Consider the following 14036-nt stretch of genomic DNA (forward strand, 5'->3'; position numbering starts at 1 on the left):
TTTCTGGGTACATGCGGGGCTGGTGTTAAGAGTCAGCATCATTGGGCATCTGCCAAGGCCCATGTTCCAGGAGGGGGTCCTGTTCCTCTTTGTTGCTGCCCTCTCTGAATGAGTGAGCATTAAGAGGATTGTGGGTGAGGAACAGTAACTTCCACACACCTTGCTCTGCTGCTCCTCTTTCCTTGCTGCTGCTGCCTGTTCACTCTGAGCAAATGAGCAGCGAGGAACATGAAGAAGGAGCAGTAACCTCTGCATGCCTTGTTCCGTCTTTTGCTGGAAGGTAGTGCTGGTCAGGCCCCAAGGAGAGAAAGGCGGCAGCAGCAAGGAGGAGGTCTTGAGACCACTGAGGCCATCTTGCCCAAGGGCACCAAAACACCTGAAATCAGCACTGGGCTCATGGACATGTAATCCTTTGTTGCTCAAGGGTGGGTAAACATATCACAGTAATGACAACCCCAAGGAAGACAAATGGGGTTTATTATTCAAGGGTCATGTGGACGAGCCCCATGAAAGGACAAAGTGGGAATATCCAAAATATCCCGTCTTCCCTCACTCATCCTGTCTTTCTAACCCCAGGACATTCCAGACCAACTGCCCAGTTGTTGGGAGCATGTTCTGGATGGGTAACTTCAGCTCCAGTTCTTTAGAAACAATTACAGCTTTCTAAAATCACAGAGCGAGACAAACACAGAGCATGAGCTGGCTTGGCAATTAAGGCATCAAAGATGTTCTTGAGATGACTTTAAATAAACAAGGCTAGCTAGATTCCTGTTCTGACACTTCCATAGACTTCCTGTATTGTGTGACTTTGAACTCCTTCTCCTGCAGCCTCCATTGGCCCACCTAATCTGAGAAATCCCAAGTTCTACCTTGACAGCAATTTATCCAGGATAAATTTTGTACTAGATGGAGGAACATACTGGCTATACCACCCCAACACTGGTCTTTATTTCTCATCTCCTTAACTTGGTTTCTGGACCTTTATCCACCACCTTCTCAGTTCAGCCATTTCATGTATCTCTGAAAAGCAGGCATTGACCTACAGAAATCCATGTCATAATAAAATAGTTAGCCTCTAAGGGATCACAACACCTTTTTGTCTTTTGAGTAAGAAAGAACCATCTCCTAGTAACAATTAATGAAAGACCAATTAGCATTGCGGTTAACATTCATAGAAACAGCAATTACTATAATAAGCATTTACAGTGAATTGCCTACACACGAATAGCCACACCCTCATATGACTCTCCCTCTTTTGACTCTCCCTCTTCAGAATGCAGCCATTCATTTAACATAACATATGTGTCACATTTGTATCCTGCCCTTCCCATATGGAGCTCAAGGTGAAGGATATGGGATCAGTCTATCTTGACCGAGAAGAGAATAGGGAATCATTCCCAAGCACATCTCAATAGTCAATATTCTTGTGCAGAGAGTTACATAGTTTGGTCACTAGATGGCACTGGGCTTAATTGTATCTGGGTGGAGTCAGGAGTTTCCTGTTCTGTTCTTCTTGAAAAGAAATAATAAAGTTTGTGGGTTGTATCCGATGTGTCATGACATCAGCACAAGGGAAACCACTGCTACCCCCCGCCCCCCGTGCAACCCACTGCATGCCTCCAAAGCTCAGCAGACACTGTGGATCAGATTTGGTGTTTGTGTTGGGGGAGCTGCAGGGGACTGGAGAGGACGGGGAAGTCCTATTGCATGAGGGGACTTCCACTTGTGTGACGTTGGATCCAGCCCCTCGTCTAGCTTCCTGACATGGGTGCCCTCTAAGCCTTCCTTCCATAACATGGTGCAAGAAGTCAAGTTTAAAACCCATAACAAGACAAAGAAAATGGCACCATTCCAAATGCAATAGAAACGTTTGGAGAGCCAGTGTGGTGTAGTGGCTAGAGTGTTGGACTGGGAGTCAGGAGATTCGGGTTCTAGTCCCCACTCGGCCATGGAAGCTCACTGGGTGGCTTTGGGCTTGTCACAGACTCTCAGCTCAACCTACCTCACAGAGTTGTTGTTGACAGGATAAAATGGAGAGGAGGAGGATGGTGTAAGCCGCCTTGGGTTCCTTGAAAGAGGAAAAAAGGCAGGATATAAATGCAATAAATAAATAATAATAAAAATAAACCTTCAGTTTTAATAATCCAGCCAGATGGCCTGAATGGGGGTGGGGGGGAGAGATTTGCTTGCTTTTGCCTGGCCACACAACTCCACAAAGAGCAAGGAAGTTCTGCATGCTTTGCTACATTGTTTATAAATCCTTTACCTTTGCTGAAGAGGGTCATAAGCATAACTGTAAGACTGTCTTGACCAAGTCTAACGCCCATTTCATCCCCCAAGAGGAGATGTCTGGAGCTTATGGGAATTGTAGTCCAAAACATCTGGAGGTCACCAGGTTGCCAATCCCTGGGATGCCTTCATTCACCCCTCCCCCCAAGCTGAGTTATGCTTATTATGTTCACAAATTACTGTTTTACATTTTTCTTAAAATTGCATGGTGAATTGAGCAACTGACAAAACTCTTAGAGTATTCATGCAGAAAAATGTGCAGCAGAGCAGAACGACTGACATAAACCCAACAGTCCCCACAGTGAAATATATGGAAAGTGGGGTTTGTGTCAGGTGAAGTGGGCACACACTCACAGGTAAAACAAAAAACCCACCTGGCACAAAAACAGGACCATTTGGCCAATGCCACAACCATATTGGCAGGCCAAGGATTTAACTCGAAATATCCACCTAGACATTGTGTGTGTGTTCTAATTTCTTACTTTTTTGACAGAGCCAGTGTGATGTTAGTGGCTAGAGTATTGGACTGGGAGCCAGGAGATCTGAGTTCTAGTCCCCACTCAGCCATGGAAGCTCACTGGGTGGCTTTGGGCCAGTCACAGCCCAACCTACCTCACAGGGTTGTTGTTGTGAGGCTAAAATGGAGAGGAGGGGGATTATGTACACCACCTTGGGTTCCTCAAAGAGGGGAAAAGGTGGGATATAAATGAAATAAATAAATAAATAAATAAATAAATAAATATTTAGTCCTGTTTGGTTGAAAGCAACTCCCAGATCACTTAATTACCCAGCATTTGGGCCCAATTTGGACAACACATTAGATTAAAAAGACTGTATGCTGAGTGAGTGTGTTGCACCTAGCGATGGTGCAGATGCCCGACTAGGTCTGGAAGTCCATCAGGCTCCCCACCACCACCCATGCCCACCAAGCCTCTGGCCTCGCTTACCCCTGCCTACCCCTCCCATAAATGCCCCATTTTGTTGTTGTTGTTGCTGTTCAGTCTTTCAGTCATGTCCAACTCTTCATGACCCCATGGACCATAGCACACCTCTAATATTGCATGTATCAAACTTTCCGAGCCTGAATTTGCACATATTTAAATATGCACATTTTTAATGACCTCCTTTTCCCCATAAAAATAAATTTGATAAAATGGTGGGCATTCACAGATGGGATCCAGGGTGAGTGTGGGTGGCTTGGCGTGCTCGTGGGGGCTTGTGCATGGGTCCAGGGGGGCTTGAGCAGGGGCAGTGCTTCTGTGGGTGCCCACCAATACCGCATGGGGGTGGGTTCCTCCATCCCTAGTTGCACCTCTCCCTTACACTGCCTGGGCCTGTTCCACATCTGGGACCAACAGATATTCACACGTAGACATAATATTTGCAAATTTGTGAGCCCGTCTGTTGTTAGCCAATGTAAAATCTGGGATACATACAACCATGTAATTTGGGCCTATATGAGTATAGGCCCTGCCTCAAGGAGGTAGGAATATAACATACTACGTAATAGGAGTTTCATGTAATATATTAGTCTATATGGATGGGACAACCTGTGTCTAAGTGGCAAGTAGATGTTGTTGTTGTTGTTCAGTCGTTAAGTCATGCCTGACTCTTCGTGACCCCATGAACCATAGCACGCCAGGCCTTCCTGTCCTCCGCTCTCTCCCGGAGTATGCTCAAGTTCATGGCAAGTAGATATCAACTGTCAATCCTTGTTTCCCTCTGGCATTAAATGTGGAATTGGCAAGGAGAAGCCCAGACTTGCCCTGCTGTATGTCATGTATACTAAAATGTATACTCTCACTCTGCCCTTCAATGGTTAATCAGCATATATATATATATATATATATATGAATGAGAAAGATAGAAAGACTAACAACAGAGTATTAAAATATATATTTTAAGCTTAACATTTCAGCTTCCGCCCTCATCGGTAGCTGTGCTGTTATCAGGAGTGGCAGTTTGGAATGCCTGGAGATGAAAGTTCCTTAGGAGAAAACAAACAGATATGATTGGTATAATGCTTATGAATTGTCCTCCAGATTAAGGCCATTCGGACTAAGAGTTCTCAATCTATAGATCCAGAAATTTTCCCTTTTGTCAAGGACGTTAGTGACTTTTTGTTTGTTCTTTTGGGACCAACTGTAAATCTGAGAGGTTGTGTGCAGGAGAGTTTAAATGCCTTGCAACAGGCTGCTCCAGTTTTTTGGTATGATTATGAATGAATCACAGATTTTGGTTATGGAATCTTGTTCTTAGGTCCATTGTAGCTTTCCCTACATATTGCATATGACACCCATTTTTGTTTACATTCAATTAAATAAACCACATAAGTAGAAGTGCATGTTATTGTGCTCCTGAAAGAAGTAGTTTCTTAACTACTTCTTTCAGGAGGTAACTGCAGGTAATGCAACACCTTGATTTAAAATGGTACAATCCTGGGTTGCAAGTATCTTGTTTAAGTGCAGCTTTAACAACAATTTACGCAGATTGGGTGGTTTTCTGAATGTGATGCATGGCGTAAAACATAAGAAAGCAACAGCATAGCACAGTATAAAACTCTAATCAATTAAAATCGCAGCAGCTTATAAGAATTTAAAACTTTTAAAAATTGCAATGTTAAAATGTCAACAAGCCAGGAAAGATAGAAAGGTCTTTGCCTGACACTGAAATGATAGCAAAGTCTGTATCAGGCAAGCCTTCTTGGGTGAGGGAAACATTCTATAGTCAGACATAGGGATGGGCGGATTCCCTACCAGCTGGTCCATGAGGAATCTGCCTGCAGGGGGGAGGTGATCCGTTCCTCCCCCTGGAATCCTCTTGGGCCAGGTCTCCTCCGCAGCAATTCCGCGGAGCTGCCAGCCTGGTCCAAAGTGCCAGCGATACTGCCGCTATGCCATATCACTGGCTGAAGGGAACTTGACTGACTGTGGATGCAAATGGTGTCCAGGACGCCATTTGCGGCCGTAAAGGTCTTAGTTTAAGCTCAATGCAGCCATTTGCATCCGCAGTCAATCCCCTTCAGCCAGCGATACAGCATGGCGGCCATATCGCTGGCAATCCAGAGCCGGAGGATCCAGCCGAAGAGGATTCTGCGGGGAGGCGGAGGTAAGTGTTCCGTTCCGCCAGGGACTCTGGGGGGCCAGATTCTTTAGAATCCAGCCTCACTGGAGTCCGTGGCGGAATTCTCCACCATCCCTAGTCAGACAACCAACCATCATGAAAAAGCCTTCTCTCCAGTTGCCACCTGCTTTTACTCCTACGGCAGCTGTGTGTCCTCTGTTTGAAGGCGTTGTCTAGTCGAACGGCTGTCCTCCTGTCCAATTTTGGTTCAGAGATCAAGAACCATCAGAACTGTTGACCATCCACAGTCAGCATCTGGGCAGCAGCCTGAGCAGGCAGGCACACAGGTAACCTGGTCACAGTCTTCCCCACTTTAGTGAAATGTATAATAATTCTTTCTAAATTTGCATCTATACTTATAAATCTGGGGCCAGGTTATCTGAAGGATCACCTCCTCCCATATGTACCTGCCTAGACCCTAGGGGAGCATTCCTATGGCCACTAGTCAGTGGCTAGACGGCTGTAGGATATGTGGTTTTCCAGAAACCGACCTCAGAGCCCGCGCTCCAAGGTCAGTTCCTGGAGAACTGATCTTACCCCCATTGCACACTGCCTTGCAGGCAGCGCAGAGCAGCCCCGTTCTCCGCACTCAGATGAGGAGTGCGGAGCGGCCCAAACAGGGCATTCTGGGGGGCATTCCAGCGTGGGAAAGGCGGAAATGCTGGTACAACACATCCAATGTGTCATCCGGCAGCCTCCTCCCCGGCTCCGCCTTCCCATGGCTAGACAGCCGAAATCGGCTGTCTAGCCACAAATGCAGGGCAGGAGACGCGTGGAGGGGATGATCCCCTCCATGCTTCTCCTGCTCTGCATTGGATAGGCTGTCGCCCCCGAGTTCAGAGGTGGCCGCCTAACCCCATAGGACTGTGCCTTAAAATCATCTTCAGGGGTCCTTCTCTGGGAGCTTCTGCCAAAGGAAGTGAGGCGGGTGGCTACCAGGAAGAGGGCCTTTTCTGCTGTGGCACCCTGGCTGTGGAATGAGCTCCCTTAGAGAGGTTCTCCTGGCGCCTACATTGTACTCTTTCATGTGGCAGGCAAAGACCTTTTTATTTTCCCAGCATTTTAGTGTTATAGTCTTTTAACTTTGTTGTTTTAAATCTCTTACTGTATTTTAAATATCTGCATTGCTATTAGGTTTTATTCTGGTTGCATTTTTATACTGTAGTTTTAAACCCATTTTTATTCTGTACTTTATGGTTTTAATTTTTGTGAACTGCCCAGACAGCTTTGGCTATTGGGCAGTATAGAAATGTAATGAATGAATGAATAAATAATCATATGCAAATATTATGCAAATCAGTGCCCTCTTTTGTCCCCTTTTTTGGCAATTCATAAGTGACCACACCCTGCTCTTGCATCAGTTTTGAGCTATGTTCCTTGGATTCCAAGCTTCCACAGAGACTTTTGATTTCAGCCTCAAATCTATTGCCTTTTTTATGGAACTTCTGTAGCTTCCTAAGATATAAACTACCCACCTATCATCTCAGCTAGGGCACATACTACAGCCACCATCATTTTCTTCTTTTTGTTCCCTTCCCTTGATGGCAATTCTGTGTTCTTTGTGTTGGTCAGTAAACCTAACTTCTTGGTTAAGTAAACCTGATCTTGGGAGACTGAGGACATCTCTACACCAGCCTAAAATCCTGCCTTTAAAACAGGGCTTTCTGCTTCCATTTTAAATGCAGGATCATGACGACTCCCTTTTTCATGTGCTTCCTTTCCCCCCACCCCCATCCCCCTCCTTCTCCCTGTGTCAGAGTCTTCCATTATCTTTCATTGATCTCGCTCCTCTTCTTGCTGCTTTTCCTCTTTTCATGGAGAAAACTGAAGCAGAACACAATGGAGTAATTTGACAACTCAGTATCTGCGATCTATTTAAAAACGGAACGAAGGGCATTTAGTGCAGGAGACGCCTTGAATGATCACGGCATCATGTAAAGAGCCGGCAAACTTCCGTGAAGGAGCAATCTCAATCACAAGATAAAAGCTCCATGTGAAGGAGCCCTGTAACTAGTCCTATCTCATCCCACATTAATGCCTTTGTCCTCTCATCCAAGATACCAAGAAAGCATACACTGACCTTTCAGAAGGGTTAGATGGTCAGAAATTGGTAGTTGGCAGAGTTTCACATAGTACCCCAATTAGTTCTCTCCCTCTTAATACATAAGAGTAATTATTAAGAGTACAGTAATTATTTCTAAATTTGCACCTTGACATATTAGCATGTGCACATTTTATGCCAATTGCCATTTTTTGTTGTTGTCTCTTTTAGTGATGCACCTTCTCTTTGTTTGGCAATGTGTAAGTGGCTACCCTATAGCAGTTACTGTTTGTCCGTTCTATGGTGAATTTAACCCCAGAGGTAAAGCTGGAATACGTAGGCCTCCATTTAATATGGAAGACTAAAAGAACCCTGGAGTGTTAGGATAAAGACAGAGGTAAGGACAAACCAAAGACCTTTAGGGGCATTACAGTCCCTATGCAAATATTATGTTCAATGTGTAGCATTCTGGTAGGCTCAGAATTAGGACGGGCCTACAAAGCTCTGGGCTGCACTAGCTAAAGTTTCTGCTCCACATGGAATGAAATGCCATAGTCAATTCTTGAGGTTATAAAAGCAAACTCCAGGACTTTATTTTCCCATTTAGGAGTCAATGCCTTTAACTAGATCAGGTGAAGAGTTCTACCCTGGCCTTTTGACCATTTAATCAGTGGAATACCATACCTATGAGCTCCTGGAGCATGATGACACTATCAGCACTTTACAGTGATCAAACATTAATGGCTGTTTGTGAAGCTTCTGTTGCTCTCCGGTGTTTGAGAAGACACACCAGAGGTTTATCGCTTCCTCTAACTACAGAAAATGAAGGGTGAGCCAAGCCAACAGCCTCCTTTTGATAGCTGTTTTGCAACTCTAGTGGCTCAGGTCATGAAGATATCTTGGCTTCTCCTCAGAAAACGTACAACATCTGCTGCCATTGGTTGCATTCCACCTGAACAAAGTCTGCTGAGACAGACTAGTACTGCATTTGCAAAGGAGTGGGAGGGGCATTTGCTTTCCATTTTTCATCTAGCATTCAGCATCCAGTTATGGGGAGGCATGCACATTCCTTGTTGTTTCCCTACGTGTATTTTAGACTGGAAGTCCCTTGGGGCAGGGACCTGTCATACCTATTCTTCATAAAGCATCATGAACATAGATGCATAATCATGATCATCATCACCACAAGTCAGCAGGACTTGTGTCTTCTTTGGTCAAACATGCCAAATCCCTACATGTATCTTTGAGGCAAGCTCTCCTCCTTTTATTGTATCCAAGTCATCACCCCCTTTACTTGGCTCCTCACTTTTTCACACATCCCCTTGTCCAAAGAATGGTTTGCTGCTGGCTGCCATGATGTGGCTTCCAGCCAAGGCAAGTGTGTGTGTATGTGTGTGTGTATACACACACCCCTCGTGGTTTCTTCTCCCTCATGGTTTCCACTCCCAGCCAAACTGCACCATACTGCCCAGCTCCTGTTCCAAGGTATTTTGAATGCGGCCCCCACTTTGCCAGCTGTGGGATTCAGGATCTTGTTTTGAGGATGTCAATATTCCTGGAAAAGAAATTTAGCCTGCCCAGATATTGCACAACTTTTCTGGCAATTATCTGTCATTATACTGTAAACCAAAGGATGTATTTATAATTGATTGCTGCAAGTGAAACAGATAAAGGTACTGTCTGTCCTCATGGTTTCCTGCTAGGCAGGCAGTACAGTGTCTTCTTGTGGGAAAATATTGACACCCTGGGTCAGAAACACAAAGTTCAGCCAGGTGGCTGGTTGGCATTTCCCAGCACTGCATGCCAATGTTTGATCCTTGCCAGAACCCCTAGTAGTTTGGGGCTTGGTTTTTTGGGTAGTGCCTATTGTCTCTCTCTGTGTGTTTTAATTTTATTTTAGAATGGACTTTTCATTTATTTTAAACCTTTATTTTAACACTTCTATTGATTTAAATATAGTGTCGATATCCAGCCTGTTCATTAAAACATTTTACCATTTGGCCGTTTGCACCAAATTGCCCACGGGCGAGGTGTTGCCTTTCTGACAAAGGGAGCCTCTTTCTCACCACGCTGCATGGAGGCAGCGAGCTGCCCAAGAGCAAAGAGAGGGATCCTATTCTCTCCTTCCATGAGCAGTGTGTGTGTGTGTGTGTGTGCGTGTGTGAGAGAGAGAGAGAGAGAGAGAGAGAATGGGTATAAGAACGGGGTGTATGTGAATGGGGCAAATGGAACATATGCATATGTGTGTATGTGGGGAAATCACACGGGGGCCACATGCCAGCAGTGGGGTGGCCACATCCACTTCAGGCTGTGGGGCTGCCCACAATTGGCATGCAGCCCTAAATGTGCTTCCCCAGAGCCAATGTAGCCCTTAGGCCAAAATGTTTTTCTCTACCCCTGATTTAAGACTTCCTTCAGACCTTTTAATGGCTCAGGCATGATCTCCAGTTTCATACCCACCAGCCCAAGCTCCTGTCCGGAATTGCAGAGATAAAAGGTGTATTACCTCCCCCACCCCACTCCCTTTGCTGAGACATGAAAAAAAGAAAGTTCCTTCCTTGGAGAGTCAGGGCCAGATCAAATAACAACGTGGCACATGGCAATGAAGCACTGCACTGAATAATAACATCCTGTTCATCATGTCATAAAGGATGTCAAGCTGGAGAGCATTTCCTTGGCAAAGTAAAGGGGTTCAGAGGCAGTGTGTGTCAATGCAATAGTCTATGTGCCATGACTACAGGGGGGGGGGGCATCGTTAATAGCGTGCATTGTTCTGCTTAGCCTGTGAGTACAGGTGAGGAGGGAGCAAGATTGCCCAACTGGCAGATTTGCAAAGCTGATAGATTGTTTCCTTTGTTGGGCCCTAACTGCTTTTGAATTCAGCCATTGCCTTAACCTAGTCATGCAGGAATGTTACTTCAGGCAACCCTCTCATCTGCAAGCACTGGGCTTAGGTGAGAGAAGTGAGGATATGTTAGGTAGGGATGTCAGAGAATTCCGCGATGGATCTCGGTGAGGCCGAATGCCAGTGCATTTGGCCCCCCGAAATCCATCGCGGAATGAAGCCCCCGCCCCCCCAACCCACGAAAGGCACGCAGGACAAAGTCCACGCCGCCCCCAACCCACAAAGGGCGCGCGAAACGAAGCACTTACCTGCTCCCATCTGCACTGCTTTGTGAATGGCGGCCGTCCTGCGGCCGCCATTCGCTTCGTCTTCATAGTAGGGATGGCAGAGAATTCCGCCACACATCACAGTGAGGCCAAATGCCAGTGCATTCGGCCCCCCGAACTCCGTGGCGGAATGGCCTGCCCCCCCTCGCCCCCCCCACGGATCCCCCCCGGGACGAGACTCACCTGGGGCGGATCTTCCGGGCAGCGGCGGCTCTGGCGGCGGCTCCGGCAGCGGCTCCGGCGGCCGGTCTTCCGCCACCATTTCCACTCTGGTAAAAAAAAAAAGAAAAAGAAAGAAAGACGTGATAGGCTATGTAAAGATTTACGTAGCCTATCATGACTAGGTTAAAAAAAAAAAACACGACGTAATAGGCTACGTAAATCTTTACGTAGCCTATCATGGCTGGGTGGGTTAAAACAAAAAAAACCTGCATACGCAAATGGCGGCAGCTATGGCCACCGCCATTTGCGTTCCTTATTTTTGGCCTCTTAATCTACGTAAATATTTACATAGACTATGACGGCGAAAATCAAGGGGAAAACAAATAGCGTAGCGGGCGCTATTTGCATCCCTTTTTGATTCCCCATTTTAGCCTACATAAATATTTACAAAGGCTAAAACGGTGAATCAAAAAGGGACGCAAATAGCGCCCGCTACGCTATTTGCGTTCCCCTTGATTTTCGCCGTCATAGTCTACGTAAATATTTACGTAGATTAAGAGGGCAAAAATAAGGAACGCAAATGGTGGCGTCCGTAGCCGCCGCCATTTGCGTACGCAGGGTTTTTTTGTTTTTTGTTTTACCCAGAGCCCTCCGTGGCTGGAAATCCGGCTGCGGACGGCTCTGGCCTGGCCGGGCCTGGGCGGCTGCTCCGTGGACCTACCACGGAGCACAGCCAGCCGCGGAGGATTCTTGGGGGGAGGGACGGAGTGCCTCCCCACCCAGCGAGGATTCCGGGGGGAGGGACGGAACGCCTCCCCCCCACCATCAACATAATCCGCGAACAAGTAAGTGACTTTCGTACATCTCTACTTCATAGCCGTGATAGGCTACGTAAATACTTAGGTAGCCTATCATGGCTAACGCAGGGACGCCATTTGCGTCCCTGCGGAGGCCGTGATAGGCTACGTAAGTATTTATGTAGCCTATCACAGCAGGGGGGAAAAAACCCAGCGTACGCAAATGGCGGCGGCTACCGCCATTTGTGTACGCTGGGTTTTTTCCCCCCTGCCACGATAGGCTACGTAAATATTTACGTAACCTATCATGGCTAAATACAGGGACGCAAATGGTGGCGGCTATGACAGCCACCATTTGCGTCCCTGCAGGGCTGCCCAGCAGCCGAATTTCCGGCTGCGGGTGGCTGGAGCCAGCTGGTGGCTCCGTGGCTTGGCCGTGGAGTGGAGCCGGCCGGGCAGGATTCCGGGGGGAGGACCGGATCACCTCCCCCCCACATCGAAGATTCTGGGAGAAGGGACAGAGTGCCTCCCCCCGCCAGCCGAAATAGAACTGAATGGAAGGTAAGTGTTCCATCCATCCCTAATGTTAGGCGTACCAGGCTCAAAATGAACAAACAAGGAAAGCCTGAGAAAAGAGCAAGCTGAGCTAATGCTAATCATTGTAAGCCCCTGGGAACCACCAGTTTATACCCATTTTGGCATTTGACCTAGTATGCAATCTGTACTGAGGACAGGGGCTTTTTAGTGGTGGCCCCATATTTGTTAGAATGCTCTTCCCCAGGAAGTATGTATGCCCCCTTCACTGGTGACTTTTAAAACAACTGAAAAAGGGTTAGACAAATTCCTGGAGGAGAAGACTGTCAATGGCTACTAGTCCTGATGGCTATGTGCTACCTCCAGTATCAGAGGCAGTATGCCTGTGTATACCAGTTACTGGGGAACATGAGCAGGAGAGTGCTATTGAGCTTGTGTCCTGCTTGTGGGTGCTTGGTTGACAGCTGGTTGGCCACTGTGTGAACAGACTGCTGGACTAGATGGACCCTTGGTCTGATCCAGTAGGGCTCTTCTTATGTTCTTATATTCTAACTCTTTTAAGACTTTTTACATTTTATTTTACTAATTGTGTCTTAATTATGTTTTACTGCTCATTTTAAGAGGTGTCACCTTGATTTTAATTGAATGATTTTGTATGTTTTTATATGTAATTATTTTGTACATCAGTGTGTGAAGGCAATTGTCCTCTGCATAACAATTTAGAAATCTTTTTGAAAAATAAATAAAATCAAGTAGCATCTATCAAGCATCTTATATCACACTTGCTGAGGACACATGTCACTAAACATATCTCAAGGTGTTTCCGTGTTCAGGGAGTAAGCCCTTCATGAACAATGGATGATTGGGGAATTTAGTCTGGTGCCAGGGGGAGTCTTGTCTCTGCCGCCCTTGTCCTTGACTCAGTTCCTGCCAGAGGACAGGCTGTTGCCAGATTGGAAGAGCTGACCCAGGAACTACTATATGCAACAACACTATTAACAAGAGCACACTGTGAACTTTCAGAGCATCCCTGTTAAATTCCTGAGAAGGGAAAAACATGGCTGAGACTTCAGGACCTAACCCAGAAAGGTTTTTTATTAGAAGGCAAAAACAGATTTTTAAAAATCACAATTACGTTACTGGAGACAATCCCAGAAGGGAGGGAGGAATGCATGGGGGATGGCAGTGAACCAAGGCTGTGTCAAGGAGAGAGAGAGAGAGGAAAAGCAGAGCAAAAAAGGAAAAGGGATGAAGTGGGTGGGAGGAGAACAAGCCAAAGGGCAGGTAGGAGGGAGGAAGGGGGAGATGGAGAGAGACTGAGAGAGATTTTACCTGTCTCCAATCTGCTAGCATGCATGAACAGAGGAAGGGAGTGGGGGTTTCCAGTGGTAGAATAAAATCCAAGCAGGGAGGCCAGGTTTCCCGGGTCATAGTAAAGTATCCACTGGGCAGAAGCACAAGGCAACTGGTGGTTCCAGCAGCATTGCCAGGCCAGTTGCAAAAGAGAGATGTCTGGCCTGGAGTTTAGCAAGAGAGAGAGTCACAGGCAGTGTCCTGGGGGTCAAAAGCAATTATACTATTTGAAACATCCAAAACAAGGGTGTCTTCTGAAAGGGTTTTTCTGGGGAACAAAAGGAGTGGAGATGCTAGGAAAGGCTACCCTTGAAAAGGGGGTGGTTAGTACATGATGGATTTTTGGTGCTAGGAAAGTGGTTACAAAAGGTATTGTTAATTAATGAGCCAAGTAATGAGGGGGAGCCTGGCTTGGCACAGTCAAGAGTTCCATAAATGGTGTTTTAGTTTTCCCCAATTATATGAAATCTGATGAGGTACTTGAAACACTGTGCAAAGGGTAGATACTCAGCAGGTATAACTTGCTTGTTGCTAGAGTGCTTCCTTTTGTCCACAGGCCTCCATTT

General features: G+C 46.3%; 2 protein-coding genes across 2 annotated transcripts in view; one reads left to right on the plus strand and one right to left on the minus strand.

Moving 5' to 3' along the window:
- LOC146353610 (exendin-4) overlaps positions 1–14036 on the plus strand; it is a 491914-nt gene that overhangs the window by 196694 nt on the left and 281184 nt on the right. The window lies entirely within an intron of this gene.
- Positions 1–14036, minus strand: part of LOC146353614 (aquaporin-2-like) — a 64114-nt gene that overhangs the window by 26451 nt on the left and 23627 nt on the right. Inside the window, exons 2-3 of the mRNA XM_084832307.1 lie at positions 10808–10893; positions 2003–2068 (exon numbers count right to left, since the gene is read on the minus strand). Coding sequence (XP_084688433.1) covers positions 2003–2068; positions 10808–10893 — 152 coding nt within the window. The remainder of the gene's footprint in view (positions 1–2002; positions 2069–10807; positions 10894–14036) is intronic.

This window comes from Heloderma suspectum, chromosome 2 (assembly GCF_057233095.1).
Source record: "Heloderma suspectum isolate Gila_16-S chromosome 2, 16-S_ref, whole genome shotgun sequence".
Classification (NCBI taxonomy): Eukaryota; Metazoa; Chordata; class Lepidosauria; order Squamata; family Helodermatidae; genus Heloderma; species Heloderma suspectum.